At 39.9% G+C, this 20,886-nt stretch overlaps 2 protein-coding genes across 4 annotated transcripts in view; one reads left to right on the forward strand and one right to left on the reverse strand.

The window, feature by feature from the left end:
- tti1 (TELO2 interacting protein 1) overlaps positions 1 to 10,424 on the reverse strand; it is a 14,822-nt gene extending 4,398 nt beyond the window's left edge. The window contains exons 1-11 of one of the 3 annotated variants that reach the window (XM_015034376.1): positions 10,273 to 10,423; positions 8,379 to 9,121; positions 6,871 to 7,208; positions 6,544 to 6,799; positions 4,707 to 4,884; positions 3,832 to 4,127; positions 3,145 to 3,564; positions 2,908 to 3,067; positions 1,985 to 2,149; positions 1,666 to 1,811; positions 119 to 259 (exon numbers count right to left, since the gene is read on the reverse strand). In XM_015034376.1, coding sequence (XP_014889862.1) covers positions 119 to 259; positions 1,666 to 1,811; positions 1,985 to 2,149; positions 2,908 to 3,067; positions 3,145 to 3,564; positions 3,832 to 4,127; positions 4,707 to 4,884; positions 6,544 to 6,799; positions 6,871 to 7,208; positions 8,379 to 9,104 — 2,826 coding nt within the window. In that variant the 5' untranslated portion in view covers positions 9,105 to 9,121; positions 10,273 to 10,423. Of the gene's footprint in view, positions 1 to 118; positions 1,526 to 1,593; positions 1,812 to 1,984; positions 2,150 to 2,907; positions 3,068 to 3,144; positions 3,565 to 3,831; positions 4,128 to 4,706; positions 4,885 to 6,543; positions 6,800 to 6,870; positions 7,209 to 8,378; positions 9,122 to 10,272 lie in introns of those variants that run through there. The other 2 variants (XR_001425213.1, XM_015034377.1) reach the window with 2 other exon arrangements.
- A 1,095-nt stretch (positions 10,425 to 11,519) lies between these two features.
- On the forward strand, positions 11,520 to 17,775 carry zgpat (zinc finger, CCCH-type with G patch domain). Its single transcript, XM_015034378.1, has 7 exons — positions 11,520 to 11,675; positions 12,637 to 13,292; positions 13,900 to 14,033; positions 14,684 to 14,848; positions 14,946 to 15,068; positions 16,337 to 16,745; positions 17,312 to 17,775. The coding sequence occupies exons 2-7, from the start codon at positions 12,691 to 12,693 to the stop codon at positions 17,448 to 17,450; spliced, it is 1,572 nt and encodes a 523-aa protein (XP_014889864.1). The 5' UTR covers positions 11,520 to 11,675; positions 12,637 to 12,690; the 3' UTR covers positions 17,451 to 17,775.
- The last annotated feature ends 3,111 nt before the right edge of the window (positions 17,776 to 20,886 follow it).

Genomic DNA, 20,886 nt, shown 5'->3' on the forward strand with positions numbered 1-20,886 from the left:
TGTGTAAAACTTATGTTGAGATTTCTCTTCTGATATGCTTTTGACTGCATTTCGTTCCAATGTTTAAAAAGCTTGTCAGACAACCATAACTCAGGGTAAAGCTAAGTTGTAAACCAACCCTGAAGGCTCTGAGGACTGCTAACGGGTCATCAGCCGTGAGTCTCTGAAGCAGAGCCGGCCAGCAGCGATGAGCCATGGGCAGCAACTCGTCTTCCCTCTCACTCAGCACGTACACACACAGCTCCAGCACATCCAGAACCTTTTGAAGGAGGACAGAGTAAACAACAGTCAGAAATATTATGACCACGCACAGGTATGGTTTATCCCTGAATACTAGATTTAAGAGACCAAGAAGTGGTATTTTGACCTTATCTGACATCTTATTTTGATTTCGTCCTATAAGGTAGGAGAGTGTTCATCAAAGTCTGCTGAGTTTCAGCTAGAGTTGGGCAATAACACGTATCTGCAGATTTCAGGAAGTCAAATTTAAGACTAAGACCTTTTAAAAATGTAATAAAATAAATTTGATAAAATTTAAGACTGGAAAACTACAAATATAAAGAATGATTGGAAGGATTCTGCTGTATTACAATCAAGCATTGCAAAAACTGTGAAATGTCTGGGGTATGTTGGTGGCTCTTGGGAGCAGTTTTTGTGCTTCTCATCCTGCATGTGGCTCTCTTCTGCCTCACCAAACATTGCTTATGTAGCAGAATGCGCCTAGCCTCGTATGGGTTTGCAACAGAAGTGAGACAGTGGCGAAAATGAACATCGTCCATCCAACTGGTGATAACTCTTCACTTAACAATGACGGACGCAAAAAAGCTAGCAAGCTAGCAGCTACTTTACCAACAGTCTCTGCTGCATCATTGATGATGTAAGTAATCAAACCGTTGCCTGACAGAAAAGTGAGCAAACTACATATACAAAAATTGAATAGGGCTGCTAGTGACAAAATTAACATATTTAAGGCCAACTTATGCTTTTTGTAAATTTAAGAAATTTTAAGGTATTCATTTTAGATACATAAATTTAGAACTCTTAAAAAACATTTTCAAAATGAGGAGTGTTCAATAATTTCACTGACCTCAGATCCAGAACCGCATGGCATTCTGGGGGATGTAGGCAGAGAAAAGGCCTCTCACAGCTAGATACACTAGGTTGGTAGCATCAGCTAACTCACTTATACTTTGGTTGCCTAGCAACATCCTGCTGAGTAGTTTCATGTTTCGCCACTCAGCCTCATAACTGCTTAAAAATAAAAAACTGTATAAACTGTGGATAAAACAGGAAAGGTCACGTCACCAGTACTTCAGATATTTAAAACTAGTAAATAATTATCTATATTGACCAATATGAAAAGTTTCCATTGTGATACATTTGTCAGCCATATCGTCCAGCCCTAGATTTAGCTGTAATACTGATCACATGGATTAATACCGCCATCTGGACATGTCCTGTTGGTCTACTCACCATAGTACAGAGAGTGATCTCTACCTTCATTTGAGACCTACTTTTTCCTAATCGAGAGAAATCTAAATCTACAGGGCCTTGCTGGAGATTTTATATGATATAATAACAAAATGCAGTACATAAATGTTAAGTCGAAGGAAACTGATATATGCTCTGGAGGATTGGACTTTTCTTCTACAGCTAGCCTGTCACCTTGAGCCGGAGTCTGAGGCTGGGGTCAGACAGCAGGTGGATGCAGCGCTCCATGACATCTTTAGCGATACTGAGGTGTGGTGGGAGTTGTGCCTTCACATCGGGTCCATCATCAGCTTCCTTACACTCTGCAGGAGGCAGCACCTCTGGAAGGACAGTTAGCTTTAGCTGTAATTAGCTTCCTGGTTGAGTCCTGCCTCTTTAACTTAAATTCATTTATATAAACCACATGTCAAACTCAAAGCTCTGGCCTGCCATAACGTTTTATGAATAGAACCTTAACGATGTCAGTTTGTACTTGGTAATGCCTAAATATTACCAAGGTCCTCCATCTCATCTGCTTCAATCCCAATGCCCTCTGCCAACTCCTTCTGCTTTTGGTAATCCAGCAGGAACTGGCAGATGTCAAAATCTTCCAGTTCAGCAGAAATCCTAGAACTGGGAGGCTTACTGGTCCTACAGCATGACGGAGGGAACCAGCTGGCTAAAAGAGGAAAAATGACATTACTATTAATTCAACAACAGAAGATTTCTTCACAAAATGACAACTAAGAAATGGTCTGCATGGCACAGAACAGCAGCGGTAGGTAAAATATGGACTGGCCTAACCAGTGGGTTTGCGTCAAATAAATAAGCCATACGTAAATGAATTGGATTAATTGTGATGAATCGATTACTGAAATAATCAACTAATTTAGTAATAGAATAATTAGTATCTATAGAGCGTCTAAAAACGGTCATTTTTTAAAAGAACATAGTCAGAGCAATAATTAAGCCAAAACTGTACATAAAATATGAGAATTTTCATTTAAGATAAAAAAAAATTAACTTTTTTTGTAAATATGTTCTACCCACAACTCGTCAAGCTGCAGTTCTAGCTTCACCTGGTTCAAAACAATCTCCTATTAAGGACATTTATTAAATAGTTAAACCAAAAAACAGCCAACAGATCAATCACAGTTTTGTTAGAAATATGTTTCAGCTGCATCCTTTGCTATAAATGATCAAGTGTTCACTAAATGGATGTGTTATTGTATTTTAGGCACAATTTAAAAAAGGAATTTAATAATTTGTTTATTTGCATCTTTTAATGTATTGCCAATATTGAACAAAAAGGCTTAAATACTGAAGTATTTAAAGCAATGTTGAAGGGAATCGTGAATTGAAAGTGAATTGAATTGTGAAGTTCTTAAAACCTAGCAATACAGAAGAGTATGATGTAATGAGCTAGTACCTCCTTACCCAGTGCCTTCATGAGCGCGTGCAGCACAGAGCCAAACAGAGCAGCTGACTGGTCATAGCTGAGATCCAGAGCCATCAGCACATCCTGTATGATGTCACCGACCAGAGGCAACAGGCTGCAGTCAGAGTGAGCCAGCATCACCGTTAACACCCGCGGAGCCTGGTTGGGAAAATGGCATCACAAGGTTAGAAACGGCTGAACTGATGCTTGATAATTGTTCTCCTCTGAATCTGTACCTGTGGGTGTTGACCAAGCCTCTGCAGGTTCACTGAGACGTCGTTGAGCAGGTAGTCCGAGTTGTCTCTGATCATCTCCTTCAGGGAGGCGTAACCACAGGCCGCGCCCACCGTTGTCATGGCACCCAGCGCCGCCTGGCTAACCAGCAGCGACTCGTCGCTGGCCTTCTCCAGAAGCGGGTAGAGCGCCGTCATCAACAGCGGGCGGAAGTCACGCCGCAGCGCCTGGGCGAAGCGGGCCACGCCCTCCAGCTGGACGCACAGCTGCCAGATGTTGCCCTTCAGCTGGTGGATGGTGGATGTAGGCGGTGAGGTCAAAGGGCAGGCGGATGAAGAAGGAACTGCTTGATGGAGAGGATTTGAAGTGTTCCTGATGATGTCACTGCAGGAGATGGACTGGAGACTGAAAGGACTCAGCAGCTGAAAACAATGACAAGTTGGCCTGTCACGATGAATGATGCTGGACAATACATCGATTTCTCCAGAACCATCAGTAAACACATTCAGCTTGAAGTTCTTCTGGTCAGTAATTATTGCAAGTGAAGTGCTGAAAACTACTCTGAAAACTTTGGTTCATTCTGTCCTTCTTTCTTTCCTTTTTTGTAGCTGAATAAGAAACTAACTGCGTAAATAACAGAATTTAGAAACAGCTGATATTATCAGGTTTTTTTTTGCTGGAAGCCTCACCTGCTGATCCTGACGGTCTGGGTCCGACTCCTCGCTCACAGTCTTCAGGTGCCAGTTGCTCAGGCTGATGTATTCCTCCATGATAGACACCACCGCTGCTTTCAGGTCTTCCTTGGAGGCAGAGGGAGCCGGGCAGTCCCCACCGTCCAAACATCTGGCTGGCGCTGCCACCGAGACGCCGGCGGCACCGCCCACCAGCTCGTTTAGGACCATGGCGGCCTGCTTCCTGTATGCACAGGACTGACGATACAAGTCCAACAGGTGGTCGGTGAGAAGGTAGATGTTGCCGTAGTAACCTGGAAAATAAAAAGTAGATGAAGTATAGCTAAAAGATGTCAGGACTGTGGTAAATTGTTGCATAGTGCATCTTTGTGGCTTTTGTTCTGGGTTTTTCATTTATTATTGACGTTTTCTCTTCACCAGACAGAAAGAAGAATTACACCAAGGAACCAGAAGTTACTGTGGAGTTTATCTAATTTTTATGGGTCTAAAATACACCTACAGGCTAAAATAAGTTTCATTTAAGTTTCGTTTGTTTTTGCTGAAAGTGCTGCATAAATAAAGTAGGACTTAGCTGAACTTAATCTTTTAATCTGGTCCTAAAACGTCGAGGCCTCCTGGTTTCATATTAGTGATCAAAACTGATTACATATGGCCGTTGATCGATTAAATTGATCAACACTCAGTAGAATTACTAATAAAGTCGTAGTAATACAAGAATAAAATCGTAACATAATATGGCTTTATTCTCAAATTATTTCGACATTATTCTTGTACGACTTTACTGTTGTAGTATTATGACTTTATTCTTGTAATTTGATTATTTATTCTCATATTATATATATTTTTTATATTACTCTGTCGTATAATAGCACCTAATGTTTGGCAGATTTCCATGAGCACACAGTAGATCTTGTCGTCGGTGAAGAACAGGAAGTGCTTCCTCTGAGTGTGAGCGCTGTAGGAGTGGTGTGAGCCGGAGCTGCTCTCTATGGGATCAGTGGAGCTCCGCTCCTCCACAATACCAACATCCATCACATCCAGCTCCAGCACCTGCACACACATTTTAACAGTCATTTAGGATAAACCCAGACTTCACTAGCAAAAGACCAGAAAGTCCATCAGAGCTCATGTAATGACCAATTTTATCTCCAGACTTTGGGCTATTCCAAAACCTTCATTTTGGTTTATTAAGATGGTGAGCTCAAAAAGCAGAACAACGATGCAGAAACCTTCTAAAAAAATCTAATTTTGTCTCGTGAATCCACAAAATATACATTCCTAAAAGTTTTGTAGATCATCAGCATGTGTTTGTTTTTGGCCAGCAGTTGTTTTTACCTTGAAACTGGAGGCCATTTTGCTCCAGTGTCTTTCTTATTAAGTTTAATCATTTAATGAGTTTTTCCTCTTAATAAATGAAATCATCATTTGAAAATGGCTGTTTGTGTTTGTTTAACATAAGCATTTATTTGATGGTGTGAAGCATTTAAAACTGAGAGAAAATGGTGAAGGTTTTTTAACACTTTGCTCATTCATTTTTTCAACAAGTCTGCTTTATTTCCATCTGCATTCATTCAAAAATTAACAAAAATAAAATGATACATGGACTTCAAATGCATCTATATAGAAAAATATGGAAATAGAAAAATAGAGATCATGTGACTTTCACCATCTCATTGTTCTTATGATGTTAGTTATACAGAGAGTCTTTTAAATTGTCATCCACATATAGATTTGAACCATTCTGTCTTTAAATAGAGGGAATTTGACGTTTGCGTCCTTTATTGAAGCTCAGGACGAGATCACTGCCTTGTGGCAAATTCTCCCAGATAAAAGCATTTTCCTCCAATTCATCCCCTCTGAGCAATAGATTTATTCACATGTAATCGGGCTATGGAAAAATCTTCCATCTCAGTTTCAGTCCAAATGATCACAGAAATAATCCATTCAACAACAACAGACATAATTAATTAAACGCTTTCCATTTTGGACATTCAGGCTACTCTTATTTTATTGTTCCAATGCAATAAATGCAACATGTTTCCAAAACTAAATGAGTAATCATTAAATAATCAAGCTTTCAATACTTATGATTTTCTGTAAATGAGCAAACCTGCAAAGTTGATTAAAAATACCAAATCTGATGCAGCTGAGAGGGAATAAAATCAAACTGGAATGTTGTAAAATCTAAAATAAAATTTCAGGAAAAGCAACTCGAAAGCAAAGAAACAACATGAACACAGTTACTGATTGATATTTTCATCACAGCTACACACAGAAAACAGATTTTAAGCTAAACATGTGAAACATTTAGCATAAATGAAATTCTTGAAAAGGTCATTGTGGAATATTAATTAATAGTCCTACCACAACTAGATTTAAGACCTGTGATTAGCATATTTAAAGATAATTTACATTTTGTCTTATTTATTATAAGGCCTTAATTTTAAGTACATGAATTTAAGACATTTTAAGAATGGGGGGGACACCCAGGACTGGAGTGGAAAGACTTGGGACTTATTTGTGACTTGCAAAACAACAACTTGGTCCGACCAATTAGAAAATGGGCTGTGAGAGAATGAGGGAGATGTTCGCCAAAGGTCTTAGGGTTTGGGAACCGAACCCAAGACTTCCCCCATGCACCACTTCCACATATTCCGTCTTTATAAGTTCAATTCTGAAGAGTATCAAAATACTAAACCACATTGTTACCTGCATTAACGCTTTAGAGATCCTGTCCAGATGTGCAGCAGAGTTTAGCACCACAGAGAGAAGTGGTCCCAGGACTTTCAGGTAACCAAGGAACACATTGAGGACAAACAGCTTCTTCTGGTCATCAGCAGTCCTCATCAGCCGGGGGAGGGAGGTGGCTAACGAGTGGAGGTTCTCAGACAGGACGTCAGTCAGGTTCTTACTGCTAGTGGCGCTTTGACTCCTCTGGGATGCGTCTCTCAGAGCAACCTCACACCTGAACAACAAGGCATCGGGCTCCAGTTGGGTCATTCTCATTCTTTTTCCAGTAAAAAAACAACAACAAACCTCTGTCTGACTCTGGGGTCTTTGTCGTTGATCACTCCCACCAGAGCTTCCAGCAGTGGACCCAGGCACTCTTTCAGCGACTGACCGCACGCTGCCAGCAGACGGTCGCCCAGCTCCACCGTCTCCAGCCTCACCCTCCAGTGCTGGTGGGTGGAGCAGCAGGAGATGATCCTTCTCAGCAGCACACACAGCTTCCCTGCCGTCACCTTCACCCAGTCCGCCGTCCGCTGCACCACCAGCTGGCCGATCCTCCCCAGCTCCGAGGACATGGTGCTGCAGGACTCACTGTGCTGCAGCTGGGCGTCCTCCATGACCAGAACCACACAACCGGACCACACCTGAACCAGAGCAGGAATTTTATTTTCCTACGGTGCAAACGGTATTCATGACCCTTCAACTTATCACTGTTTGTTTTACTATTTTCAATGTACATTCTAGTGATTTTATGTGACAGAGCAGCACACAGTACACAGACATATACAATTACTTGCTTAATTGTCAGAATAATCGATTAAAATAAGTGTTAACTGCAGCGCTACTTTGTGTTAGTTTATGTCATGAAATCCAAGTCAAATCCATTGAAGTTTGCACTGTAACATGATACATTGTGAATGAGGTTTAGGGCTGTAACTAACCATTATTTTAGGAATGACTTATTCTATTGATTATTCTGACAATTAACCCTTGTCCATGCGAGGACTGAGGCAAACATAGAGGACTGAGGCAAATGATACGTTTTACGTGTTTTCGGTTGGACCCCATTTGTAGACACAAGGGTTAAAGAAATGACAAAAATGAACACATTCTCCAGGTTTTTATTGAGCCACCTACAGCTTTTTATACAATATTAGAAATACAAAGGACAATGAACCAACAGTTCATCGTCTTAATATAATGTTTAATTTTTAAGTAAATTAAACATTGTATTGCCTAAAATCAAATAACATGTCATTCTTTTAATGAATGCTTAATCATTTGTAGCAAAGAATGCATCTGCAGATATAAAACATTTTTAACATCAACATGTTATTGATCAGAAAAGAGATTCTCTGAATGTTTTAGAGAATTTGAATCTATGTCACTTGAGGAGTTCTGGGTAAAACCGATTTACAATAAAGAAGGTTTTTCATCTAAAAAGAAAAAATGTATATATGTATCTTTCATGATCATTTTTTACTCCTTATACTGCAGCTACCGATTACTAAATTAGTTGATGATTACTTCACTAATAAATTAATCGCAATTCATTCGATTAATTGTTTCTGCACTAATACGGTTGAGCAGGGATCAATACCAGCGCTGCACACCAGTTACTGTTGGTGTCTTTCATAAACAACCAACATTGTTGACATCATCTGTCTTAAATTCAAGAAAAGAAATCCATTTTAACAGATATGTTTGAATTAACTGATGCAAGCTCATGTGAGGTGTGCAGAAAACTGCAGCTCATCATGCTAAAAATAGGGAAGAGATTCATGTTATTTTGAAGAAAACTGAAGTGTTTTTACCTGGATGGCCCTGACAGTAACCGCATGGCCTTGCCTCAGATCTCCAGTGATGATCCTCGCTGCAGCCGAAGTGATCCCAGGTAAGAAAGAAGCCATGGTCCTGCCTACAGAACATCGCTCATCCCATGATGGAGCAACATGCTGCTGGTTGCAGTCGCAATGCAGAATCAAAGACTGGAGGCACTTCAAGGCCGCCGTCTGAATCTCTCTGGATTTGTCCTTCTCTCCTAAAGCCAATAGCAGCGACACAGCAGCACCCAGTCCAGGCAGCATCGAGGGTTCGTACAGTCTGAACAGTATGTCGCCATAAGCGGCGTGGAGCAGAGCATCCAGGCACCGCAGCACGGCGGATTTCAGCTCCTCTGATGTACCTGCAGGTTGGCCTGGGTTTGTGGGGGAGCAGAGGCAGACGCAGAGCTCAGAGAAGACGTCACGCAGCGTGTCCCAGCTCCGGACACAAGTCCTCTCCAGAACATAGGTCACTGCCTCAGCCACAGACTGCACCAGCTTTTCCTTCTTCTGCCCCGGGATTCTGAGGACAAAGCGCAAGGGGAAGAGAACATACTCTTGGAGCTGCTGCAGCGAGGCATCGTGGATGTCTTTCAACTGCTCGCTCAGTGACTCCACGTTGGTCACAGTGGGCTCCTTGGTGAGCAGGACGCAGGCTGGGCGCAGATAAGCGAAGGCAATCTTCGGATCATTAATCTGAGACATGGCTGGAGGCATCACAGCAAGGGCCACTTCTGTAAGCACAGGGAGCTGATGTAACACTTTCTCTACTGTTCACTTTAATGAATGTGTTCTTCAGGTTAAAGTCTCACTGATACGATAAAATCACATATATAATTTAAAAAGATGAACTACTGTGCTTTCATAAAAGCTTTTGATAATAAATAATTCTCAGAAACTACTATAAACCCCTTTGTGCTGTTTTCATCAAACTGGCGTCATCTTGTGATGTAATGAGAGTAAGTCAAACCAAAGGTTGAATACACAGAAGTGGAGGAAGTTGTGAGCGATTTATCTGCTGTTTTGGAGGAAGAAGCCCGTTGGACTGATGAAGAAGAGAAAGCTGGTTCTATTGAAGGACTGCAACACATTTATTTGAGCCATATAGTTCATAAAGAGAGAATGACTTCAACGTTTCTTGAGAGGAAGAGTCAGACAGTGAAGGGTTGGATCTGGACATCTGTCCAATGGTAATAAACAGATCTATGTATATGATAATTACTCATCTTTAATTCTGGTTTATTTCCCATAATCCAAATATTTTAAAGTATCTGGTTCAAGTTCTGCGGGTGGCATTCAGAAATCAGAATTCTTATTCCTCCAATTTATAATCTTGACTTTGATTTTTCAACTTCTGATAACGGTATAGCATTAGAAGCAGATGTTATATTCTTGCTATACTGTATTCTTGTGCGGTATGGAGGAATTATTCAGTCGACGTCACGCTGCATGTTTACTGTGCTTGCTGCCTGCAGAAAGCAAGCAAGCATATTAATAGAACTACAAAAGTCAAACTTAAAAATGTCCATGTTTTTCTATAAAATGTATAGAATTTTATTTTATTTTTTTCATCTGTAATGGCCCCATCATGCCATCGTAGGGACAAATGACATCCATCCTCTTTAGCTACTGAGAATACAGGCATTGATGCTGATTGTAATGAATGCATTATCTTATATTTCTCTGCTCTTAAATCTTAACTGGCTTTAAACAGAAAAAGACTTAGTAAATTTGGTTATATTATTATATTGCATGATCTAGTATCATAATAAACGCTTTACTAACACTAGTAAAATAGTGTTAGTAAAACGTGATGTCGCACCTGTGTTTAAACTAGGCTAACAGCTTCAATGCTAAAGAGACACAGTGGAAAATAACAGCCTACCTTCATTCCAGCAACAGTAAGGCCTTCCCGTTGAGACGTCACTGAGAAAACTAAACTACTTTATTTAAAAAAATATATCAATAAACATCTCGACCGGACGAAGTTACCGCTGTACTCGATGAAGTTTCCGTCGTAATTCTGCGTCAGTGACGCACATTTGTGACGGTAAGTGAAGATTTCCGGTCCTATCAGAATAAGACTTTCCAGTACAAACATAGATATAATAAAGAAAAATATATTTACTAACTCTTTATTACGTCTATGTTACAAACTACTACAACAGAATATAATAGAAAAATGTATGCAGTATATATTATTAGAATAGAATTATATTTAAAACATTGATTTAAAAACAGATTTCTGATTATTGATTTACCTTATGTTTTCATTTAGATTTGAGAATACAATAACTCATTTCCAACCAGTCATCCTTTGACTTCCAGGAGGAACCAAACTTGTCTCCCTGGACAGACGCTCCATCTACTCCAATGTTACTCCCATCACTATTATGCAAATCACACCCCAAAATAAATGAGTTTTCCTAAATGTATTTCTTAGGCTAATTCTGATCCCCTTATTTAGGCAGCTAATTCACTACTGCAGAGGAGGCCTAGTCCAGTTACCCATGTATTTAATATTTGGACTATACTGCTTAATTGACCTCTGACCCATTCAGTTTGGAGTTCTTTGCATGTTAGTTTATTGATAAAACACAAATTCACAATTAGATATTGATGAAACTATGCTCATTGTACCTCCACGAAAAATGTAAACAAGAAGCTAATTTAAAACAAATGTCTTCTAAAGGCACTTCCCAAGATACACAGGTCCAGTTCAGACCCAATCAATATAATTATTCCGATTGGTAATACTGTTGTTTTGCAGCAAATGCTTCTGAGCTCTAATCCTGACCTGAGCTCCTTCTCTTTCTGTTTGCATGGGTTCTCTCCAAAAAGTCAAAAAATATGACTGTGTTAATTGGTCTGTAGTGTGTGTATGCTTGACTGTTTGTCCTGAGTTTATGTGTTTTGTCCTGTTCAGGATGTACTCTGCCTCTTGTCTAATGACCGCTAGTTTTATTTTATTTAAAATTAAAGAGCTTTAATAATAAATCTCACATTTGAAATAGAACAGGTCTATGTGTCAACTGTTTAAAAGCAGTTAGCTCAATTTTTACTTTTCCAGTGGCTGTAACTGTCTAGGGAACAAGAAGGCTTTGTTTTATTGTGAAAGAATAGCAGTTTGAACGGAAGTCCAGCCTTTGCTAATTTTTCCTAAGCTGACCCCGGTCTGTCCTGTCTAGAGCTTTTTTCCCTGGCTGGTGTTTCTTAAAACAACCACCATGTTGCTGTTACTTTTACCAGAGCCAGCGCTGATGACAGAGAAGCCGACTACTTACTGAGGTAATAAATGAATAAATGTGCTTTATAGCCAGTATTGGTCCAGTCTAACCGGAAACACGGCTAGCAGCTAAAGCAATATCTCAATTGGTTTCAGTCTCTAGTCTACAACAGTAAAAACGTTTGACTGCAGCTTCCTTTATGGCACAATAAGTGAGCTTATTTTATTAACAAAGTCAGAACACAAAGCATGTCTCCTTACATGAGACTAACCAGACCCCTCTGTGTCCTTTTTACTGACAGTGAAAAGATGTAAATCTGGAAGACATACACCTTTTTGATGTACATCTTCACACACCTTTTACCACGGAGGGGAATGTTATAATGTTCTAAACCAAAATTGTGGAATTTGTTTCAGGTTTGGGTAAAAAGGGAAATAGAAAACAAGAAAATGGAAAAATATTTCTTCTTCCAGACTTTATTCGCTTTGTGTTTCATTGTGAAAATAATAAAGATCTGATCATAAGATGCTCCAACCATCTGAAGTTTTTAGAAGAAATGAAGTGGATAAAAGTGTTTAATCTGACGATCCATCCATCCATCCATCCAAGGGCAGGCAATATGGACTTATTATCACAATATTTTGTTGCACTGTTGTGATAACGATACAAATGAAAAACTATTACATCATTTTCAAGGATATAGCAGTCATAGCTCCACAAATACCGCTATCGAAAAGCTTCAATTTTAAACAGTGATTTGTGTCACTAAACTTCACACAGTAACTATAATCATTTTATCAAATTTACTGATATTTGACAAAATACAGTTGAGAAAACAGTAAAAATAACATTTTCAATAATGTCAGTTTTGTTTTTAACAACATTAATGTAAATGTCAAGACACATCAAAATTCTTATAAGAAATGTTCCCAATACATGATAAACGATACGATAAATCGCCACCCTGCATCTTTCTCGTGATCCTGTCTAAATCATCTCTAAACCTCCATCCTCTTCTGCAGTCAGCACCGTTTGATGCTGACCTCTCCTGTCCGTCCCGGTGCCAAGCGGTCGGCATGGATGAAGCGACCCTGGAGGCCGCCATCGCCGCCTATGGCGCTCAGCTGCAGCAGGTGGAGACGGCCCTGTCCGCGGGCCTGGACCCCAGCCAGCAGCCGGACCTGCTCAAACTGAAGGAAGACCTGTGCCAGCTGATAGAACTCACAGAGGCCAGCCTGGTGTCCGTCAAAAAGAGCCGGCTGCTGGCCAGCTTGGAGGACAGTAACGAGCCGCACGGGAACACCTGCGAGGCGGCGGCCGACACCAGCAGGGCCGACGAGAGCCTGAGCGCAGAGTTTGCCGCTTTTTACTCAGAACTGGGAGAGTGTTCAGGCAGTGGCTCCGACTCCAGAGAGAAGGACGAGGAAGGCAGAGAGGGAGACGGAGAAGAGGAGGAAGACGAGGAGGGAGAGGACGCGCTTAGCGGTACCAAGGTGAGAGCCCCCTACAGGACATCCTGGGGGACGCTGGAGTACCACAACGCCATGGTGGTGGGGGCAGAGCCGCCGGACGGAGAGGAGGCTCAGGTCCGAGTGCTTTTCGTCCACCCCACCCAGAAATCCATGAAGCCGTGTCCCTACTACCTGGAGGACAAATGTCGCTTTCAGGAGAACTGCAGGTAAAACCTTTCCTGACCCGTTTTAAAGTTAATTTTATGTGAACTAATTTTCTTAATTCTCCCATTTTGAATAAAACTGGACTTCTGAAACTCAGAAATTTCCAAGTTTTTTCTAGAAAATTTCCGAGATTAATCTCAAAATTGCTGATTCTTTTCTAGCAAATTCTCAGCTTTTCAAACTGGAAATTTCCATGTTTTATTTATTTATTTTTTAATTCAGATTTATCTAAAAAAATTTAGAGTTTTTTGGCCACAAATTACTCCCTTTTTTCTATCTAAAATGGCCATAATACTCTATCAAACTATTCAGCCCTTTCATTTACCACAAGCCCATGGGACAAGATTAGACCAAAAATATTTTATTTGCCTAAAATTCAGACCAAAATTATTCACATCCCTGGACGAATTGGATTTAAGCTGATTTTCATCTGATGAGATGGGCATTTCTGAAAGGATAATAAAAATAATTATAAAAAGATTACTTTAATCTGCCTGTAGATAAATGCTGTGTGACATTCCGCCCTGCTCCCTAAATATGAGTTTGACCAGGAGCCTCAGTGGATTAGTTTTTCTATAACCTCCATTTCTCCGGTGTTTTCTGATGAAGGTTTTCCCATGGAGAGGTGGTGTATGTGTCCGAGCTCCGGGAGTTCTTGGACTGCGACCTCAGTAACCTTGAAGAAGGTTCTGCCTGCTTGGCTCGACATGAGGACGGCATCTGGTACCCGGCCAGGATAAAAGGTAATTCTGAGCTGTTGATACATAATTAAAACAAAACAAAAAGAACAAACACTTGACTCTTGGACTCCTTTGTGTCGCTTTGTCCTTTTAAATCCTGAAGCTGCACTGGGATTTGTGTTTTTCACTACAGTGACGATTAACTAGTGATGATGTCACGTTCAACAGATTCTAGACATTTCAAAGTAAATGGACTAATGAAATGAGTGCAATAACGTGGCATTTTATTATAATACATAGGTTTTGTGCTTTTCTACCACACAACCACAAATATTTCGATAGAATTTTTCTAAAAACTTACCAAATGTTTTGAGAAGCAGCCCAAATTTTAACAACCCGCCCCAGAGTTGTGTTTTCCAGCCGAACATGTTCAACAGGAGCTCAGTCTGGCAACACAGGGTGTGAGTGTGATTGACACTTCTAAGACCCGCCTCCTGGCTCTGATTGGTTGTTTCTGACCAGGACCATCTTTCTGCTGAAGGCAGTTTAACCACTAGGAGGAGCCAAAGAAGGACGATTCTTTTCACAGATTATCTGTCTAAAATTCTACCGTAACAGTTTGAACAATATGTGAAAAATAAATGTTTTATAAAAATTACATATCACATAAACCATGTTATTTCATTGACTTGTAATGTTTTCTCTCCTGTCAGAAATTGACAGTGGTTTCTTCACAGTAAAGTTCGACTCGCTGCTGATGAAAGACGCTGTCGTCGAGGCCGACGGGGTCATCCCGCCCCTCAGGGAAGACGACCCGCTCTCCTCTGACTCTGATTCAGACGACACGGGAGATGCAGATGCAGTGGGATATGCAAAAGGTTTAGAAAAGCCAATAACGTGTAGACCAAATATACTATTTAAATTGAACCTGTCAATGTTTGCTTCAACCTTTCCTTTTCTGTTATTTTTCGGCAGTTCTCGACTCTGCCACGGAATCGTCTGAAGCAGTGAGCAGTGCTAACTTCGGGGGCTGGGAGGTTCATACCAGAGGCATCGGATCCAAGCTAATGCTCAAAATGGGCTACGAGTTTGGAAAAGGTGAGAAAGACTAACACATTAAAACCAGAAGATTCATTAATCAGACTTTATTAATTGAAATATATGTATTTCTGTTCTGTAAATTTGAACATGTCGGAACACTGACAGCATTGTTATTACATATATACCTTTTTCCAAAATTAATATCAATTGAGAATAATTTGCTTGAATTTAACTTGTAGTAAAAATTTAGCAGCTCATTGAAGTTCTACTTTTTAAGACGTTTTGTGTGACTTGATTCAAAGTTTTTCTGTAGACCTGAGGGGAACATTCCAGCGTGCAGCTGGGATCCCAGAAACAAAAGATTCATCAGTGCAAACATATAGAGATGGGCTTCATCTGCAAAAAGCATTGATCCATTTATAAGGCTTAATAAATGAAAGGTCCTTCAGGCACGGCCCAAAAACATAAAATAAAACATGCTTGAAAGTAAAATTATTTCTGGAACATTCTGTCTTGGTGCCAATGAAACTAAAGTCAATCTGTAGCTGAACGATAAGAGGAAAAACATTTGAAAGGGACTTTAAACAGGGTTTGACCCCAAGAACAGAACATCACGAACTAGAATTCTAGATCTTAGAGTTGCTTATGGTGGCAGCTTGTTGGAGTAGATCTGTTAATTCAGATTTGTTCTGTTGTTAAAGATCTGTTGTTGTTACCAGACCACTCAGCTCTTCTGAGTGGGTTTAGAGAGGCAGCATTCAGCTTATGCACCACAAATTCAGAACAAACTTCCAATTCCTTTAAATCCAGAATATAAACCCACCTGTTTAGAGTTTGTTGTCAGTGAAACATTGATCAACATATTTGATGTGTACCGTATTTGCTTGATGATTTTGATGAGATTTGATAAATGATTTCTGTATTATGACTTTTATGGTGGCTTATTGCTGAAATGTGTTATACGGTTAACTTGACTTGATTTAATATGGACTATGCAAACACATTATTTAAACATATTATAGTAAATATGCTCATTTTCAATGTTTGTCTAAAGGAGCAACTTTTAATTGAGGAAATAAAACTAGAAGTTACTAGAATCTCTGATCAACTTCATATAAAAAAGTTGAAATAATAATAAAAATATTAACGGATTATTTAATTATTTCAAAATTGTGCCAGTGCTGATTTTGTTTAAAAAAAACACACACACACACCCACGCACACACACACACATGCACACGCACGCGCACACACACACACACACACACACACACACACACACACACAGAGAAACAAATATTTCAGAGCTTCTTTTGCCTCCCCAGGCCTAGGGAAGCTCCAGGAGGGTCGGGTGGAGCCGGTGATGGCCGTGATCCTGCCCAAGGGAAAGTCTCTGGATGAGTGTGCCGAGCTGACACAGAGGCGTACCCACAACAGGGCTGCTCAAGATGGCGCCCAACCCAGCCGGCCAAAGCGCCGCAGAAAGCCAAAAGTCTCCACCGGAGGGCGCCGTACTGTTTTTGATTTTTTAAACCACAAGCTGGGAGATAAGAGCTCAGATCCTGCTGCCGCTGCTGCTGGGGCGGCGGGAGCAACCGGGGTGGAGGCTTACAGGGCCGGGAAAAGCACCAAGAGGAGCCTGAATGTGAAGCTCTTCCAGGCCGCAGAGAGGGTGGCCCAGACCGAGAGGGAGATCCAGAAACTGAGCGAGTCCCTCAGCAGACAGACGGGCAGGTCAGTACTGAACATAGTCACTAACTGCTTCTGTAAAATCTGGAAACATGAGAACCCTGCCCTATTTAAGATTTATGCTTCTGAATTTGATAGAAAAAGAAGTTAATCTGAAATTTTTTTTTGATTAGGAAAAAACTTTCAGGAATTTCAAAAGTCAAAAGTTTCAACTTTTGAAATCTTTTTTTCTGTCAAATTTTGACTTTTCAAGATGAAAGTTTTCGGGGTATTTATCTTGAAAACTTCTGAAATGAATCTCACCATTTCTGAGTTTTTTGGTGGAAATTCACTCCTCTTTTTTTTCCCTATGTGCAATGGCCTTAATATGCCATCTTATTATTTTTCAATTGTTTGGGAAAGGAAAAAAAATGTTCCATTATATGTCAGAAAAAGTTTTGAAACAAGTAGAAGTAATAAATTCATATCCCCCAAACAAGAACTGTGGGAAGAGTGTGAACTGTAACTAAGGTGGGAATATCTTGTGAAGAAACAGTGCTGCTAAAACCAACCTGACTTGTCATCTCCCCCGTCCGCCTTCACATCTATTTGTTGTTTGTGTTTGTGCAAAGGGATTCATCCAGAGTGAAGCAGCTGGAGGAGAAGCTGTCAGCGGCCCGCCGCCTGCTGGCCCAGCAGAAAGCACAAGAGCTGTCCATCCAGAGGGAGCACAAGAAGGCAGACACACACAAGAAGATGACAGAGTTCTAACTACACAGACAGAGGGAGGCGCCGCTGGCCTCTAATTAACTCATATTCACTGCTTATTGTCAATTCTCTGCCTTGTTTCTTCTTTTTTCTTGTTTTTTAAAGGATTCCTTCTGGATGATTTGCTACCAACATCATGACTTTTAGCTGGCAGCGCAGTTCTTTTATTAGTTGTTGTTTATGGAAATTTAACAATGTTGTTAAAAATACATTTTTAGTTGTCATGAATGACCTGTTTAGTTTTTTTGGTTCTGACACCACAGCTGAACATTTGCCTCACATTTTGTGACATCACAAAAACAAAGTTAATAAAATATCGTTTAATTCTGGAAAGAAAAGAATACCTGGGTTTAAAAACTTCAATAATTGTGGTATGCAACTGTATTTAGCATCCTCACAGCATTATGCTGCCACTGCCATGTTTTAGCATAGAAATTGTGCATCTAGGCACAGGGTCTGCAACCTTTAAAACCCAAAGAACCGTTTTTACCCTCAGTTTAGTTACAAAAACATTTCAGAGCCACATGCGCTTTAGAAAAAAAGAGCAAATAATTTCTGATAAATATCTATAATAGGAAATGTGTAGTCATAATTAAAGAACCACTATTTCACTTAAACCTTTACAGAAAGAAGATGGTGGGAACTGTTGAAGAAGATTTTAGGTTATAATATTTCTTAAGAAAACTCTCTGGCTCAATCTTCTTCAATCCCAGGTTCTCCCGGCGGGCCACGTGTAGCCACACAGAAAACAACGAGTGCAGACATCACAGAATTACAGATTTTAATCCAATAGAAGACAATTTATGCAAATTACAACAGAAATTGCTGAACAACAGAGACATACATTCATTTACCTGAGACAAATGATAAAGGAGAAGGAAAGAAAGAAAAGCAAAGACGTCTTTGGAGAATTGCGAGAGCAAATCTGATTTGCTACTCCTGTGTAGAAAGTTTTATAGTAAAGGCGTATTCTTGTCTTTAATTTATTCAAATAAGATGTATCTTTGCTCATTCAACCAGAAGCTATCCCTGACCCTTCTTAAGCTTCCTGCAAGTCATGGTCTAAGGTCATCGGTCCCCTTTTGTTTAAATGAAGTGAGAGCAGAGCTTCTCCTGAACTCCTGCTGTTTTATGGCTTTTCACAAATTAGTGTGAAAAGCTGGAACTTCTCCTGATTGTTTCCCACACAGATAAAGGGCAGTTCAAAAGATCTAGCAAACCATCAGTAACTACAGGTAACATAAAGGTCAATAGGGCAGAATAAGTTACTAATTTCAAAACTATAATTAAGCTATTTCAATCAAGACATGTTAAGCTTTAAAACTAGCATATTTTAAATTTATTTTCTTAACAGAACTGATATAAAAAGCCTAGTTTTCAACATAATGACAAAAAACCCCAAAACAAGTATTATTAGCATTCTGTTGTGTAAATTCAATGTAATTATTTCATGAAAAAGATAAAAACAGATCAAATCTGCTGTTATATCTAAAGTGAAGGAGCTTCTCAGAGACAGAGGCTCAATTTCAAATTTATTTTATATCCAACATTTTTATTACTCTGTTGTGCTATAAAATGGCACCAAGTCCCTGGAAAATACATGTTACTGCCCCTTTAAGGTAATCCATCCATCCATTTTCTATACACCCTTGTCCTTATTGGGGTCAGGAGGGTTACTGGTGCCTATCTCCAGCTAATGTTCCAGGTGAGAGGTGGGTTCACCCTAGACAGATCGCCAGTCTGTCGCAGGGCAACACAGAGACAGACACACACACTCACACCTAGGGGCAATTTAGAGAGACCAGTTAACCTGACAGTCATGTTTTTGGACTGTGGGAGGAAACTGGAGAACCTGGAGAGAACCCACCATGCACAGGGAGAACATCCAAACTCCATGCAGAAAGACCCCAGGCTGGGAATTGAACCCAGAATCTTCTTGTTGAAGGCAACAGCTCTACCAACTGCGCCACTGTGCAGCCCTGTGATTTTGGCTGCTGTTTTTGTGCTATCAGAGTAAAAGGGGATGAAAACTAAGATTTCTATTATATACTGCTCAAAAAATAAAGGGAACATTTCACTTTAATTTTGTGTGTGGCTCCAAATCCAGGCCTCCATTGGTTAATAAATTTGATTTCCATTGATGATTTTTGTGTGATTTTGCACATTCAACTTTGTACAGAACAAAGTATTCAATGAGAATATTTCATTCATTCATTCAGATCTAGGATGTGTTATTTGAGTGTTCCCTTTATTTTTTTGAGCAGTGTAATTCATTCCCTTTCTCTTCATAGTGTACTTGTGTCTAATTTAATCCCTAAAAAATACATTGACATATTCAGTTAGAACAGGAAAGAGTGTTCATTCATCTGTATTTGAGTGCTTTCTAATACTTCTCTGAGTTCTGACTGGAGGCTGCTGTGGAGCTTTGTGCCATTTACTGAGTACTACAGAGTTTTTACTATTCCATCGCCAGGAGTATGCGGCGTTTTAAAGCAATGCCCAGACCTCATATAGCAAACACGACATCTGTGAAGCTACAATAACCTCCTTGTTTAATAAGAAATCTGGGCAGCAGCTTGGCTCACTGTCTCCAGGCAGGTTGGCTGCTGAATGTCTCCTCTGTCTCTAAAAAGGCTTAACATTGCTGCTGCAAATCAAATATTCATATTCTCAAATCTTCATTTTTGCTCCATTTTCATTATCTAAATGTAAGGTTTATGCCAGAGGAAGATTTAAGGAACTGTTTTTGTGGCTGGTGGGCTTTATTTAACAGTAATTCAGCATGAAGGGACCACAGATCTTCCCGTGCTAACCACTGTGCCACGCGACGCCACGCGTTTTTCAACCTAGTGTGCAGGGAGCACACGCATTGCATACAGAGGTTACAGATCTCAACGTGGCACTGCCGAAATCGAATCGAATCGAATCGAATCGAATCGAATCGAAATTTGCTGCATGTCTTTTAAGAAAATAAATTTAAAATATGCTAGTTGAAAAAATTAACCATATGTTCAATATTAGATCAAATTAATAGTGTTTTAAATAAGAAAATTCGCTCCAAATTATACCCGTCGTTCAATCAGTGTAATCTCTTATGTAGGATATCTGAATTAAAATAACTTAGCTTGTAGTTCTCGACAATTTAAAACACAGCTAGTTTCTCTGTGGACTGAGCAGGCATTCACAGGGGCTCATGGATCTGTGTGTGAGTTTAACCTTTTGACCACTTTGATACGGTTTAACAGCTGGTGTAAAACTGAATGCAACATAGAATATCTGTAAAACACATAATCTAATTTGTAATCTCTCCTAGTTGTTAACATGTCTTGATTGAAATAGCCTAATTATAGTTTTCAGATTAATAACTTATTCTGCCCTATTGACCTTTATGTTACCAGTAGTTACAGTAGATTGTTTGCTAAATCTTCTGATCTGCCTT

Source organism: Poecilia latipinna, unplaced genomic scaffold (genome assembly GCF_001443285.1).
Source record: "Poecilia latipinna isolate Pla-1442-1.1 unplaced genomic scaffold, P_latipinna-1.0 Scaffold297, whole genome shotgun sequence".
NCBI classification, from domain to species: Eukaryota; Metazoa; Chordata; class Actinopteri; order Cyprinodontiformes; family Poeciliidae; genus Poecilia; species Poecilia latipinna.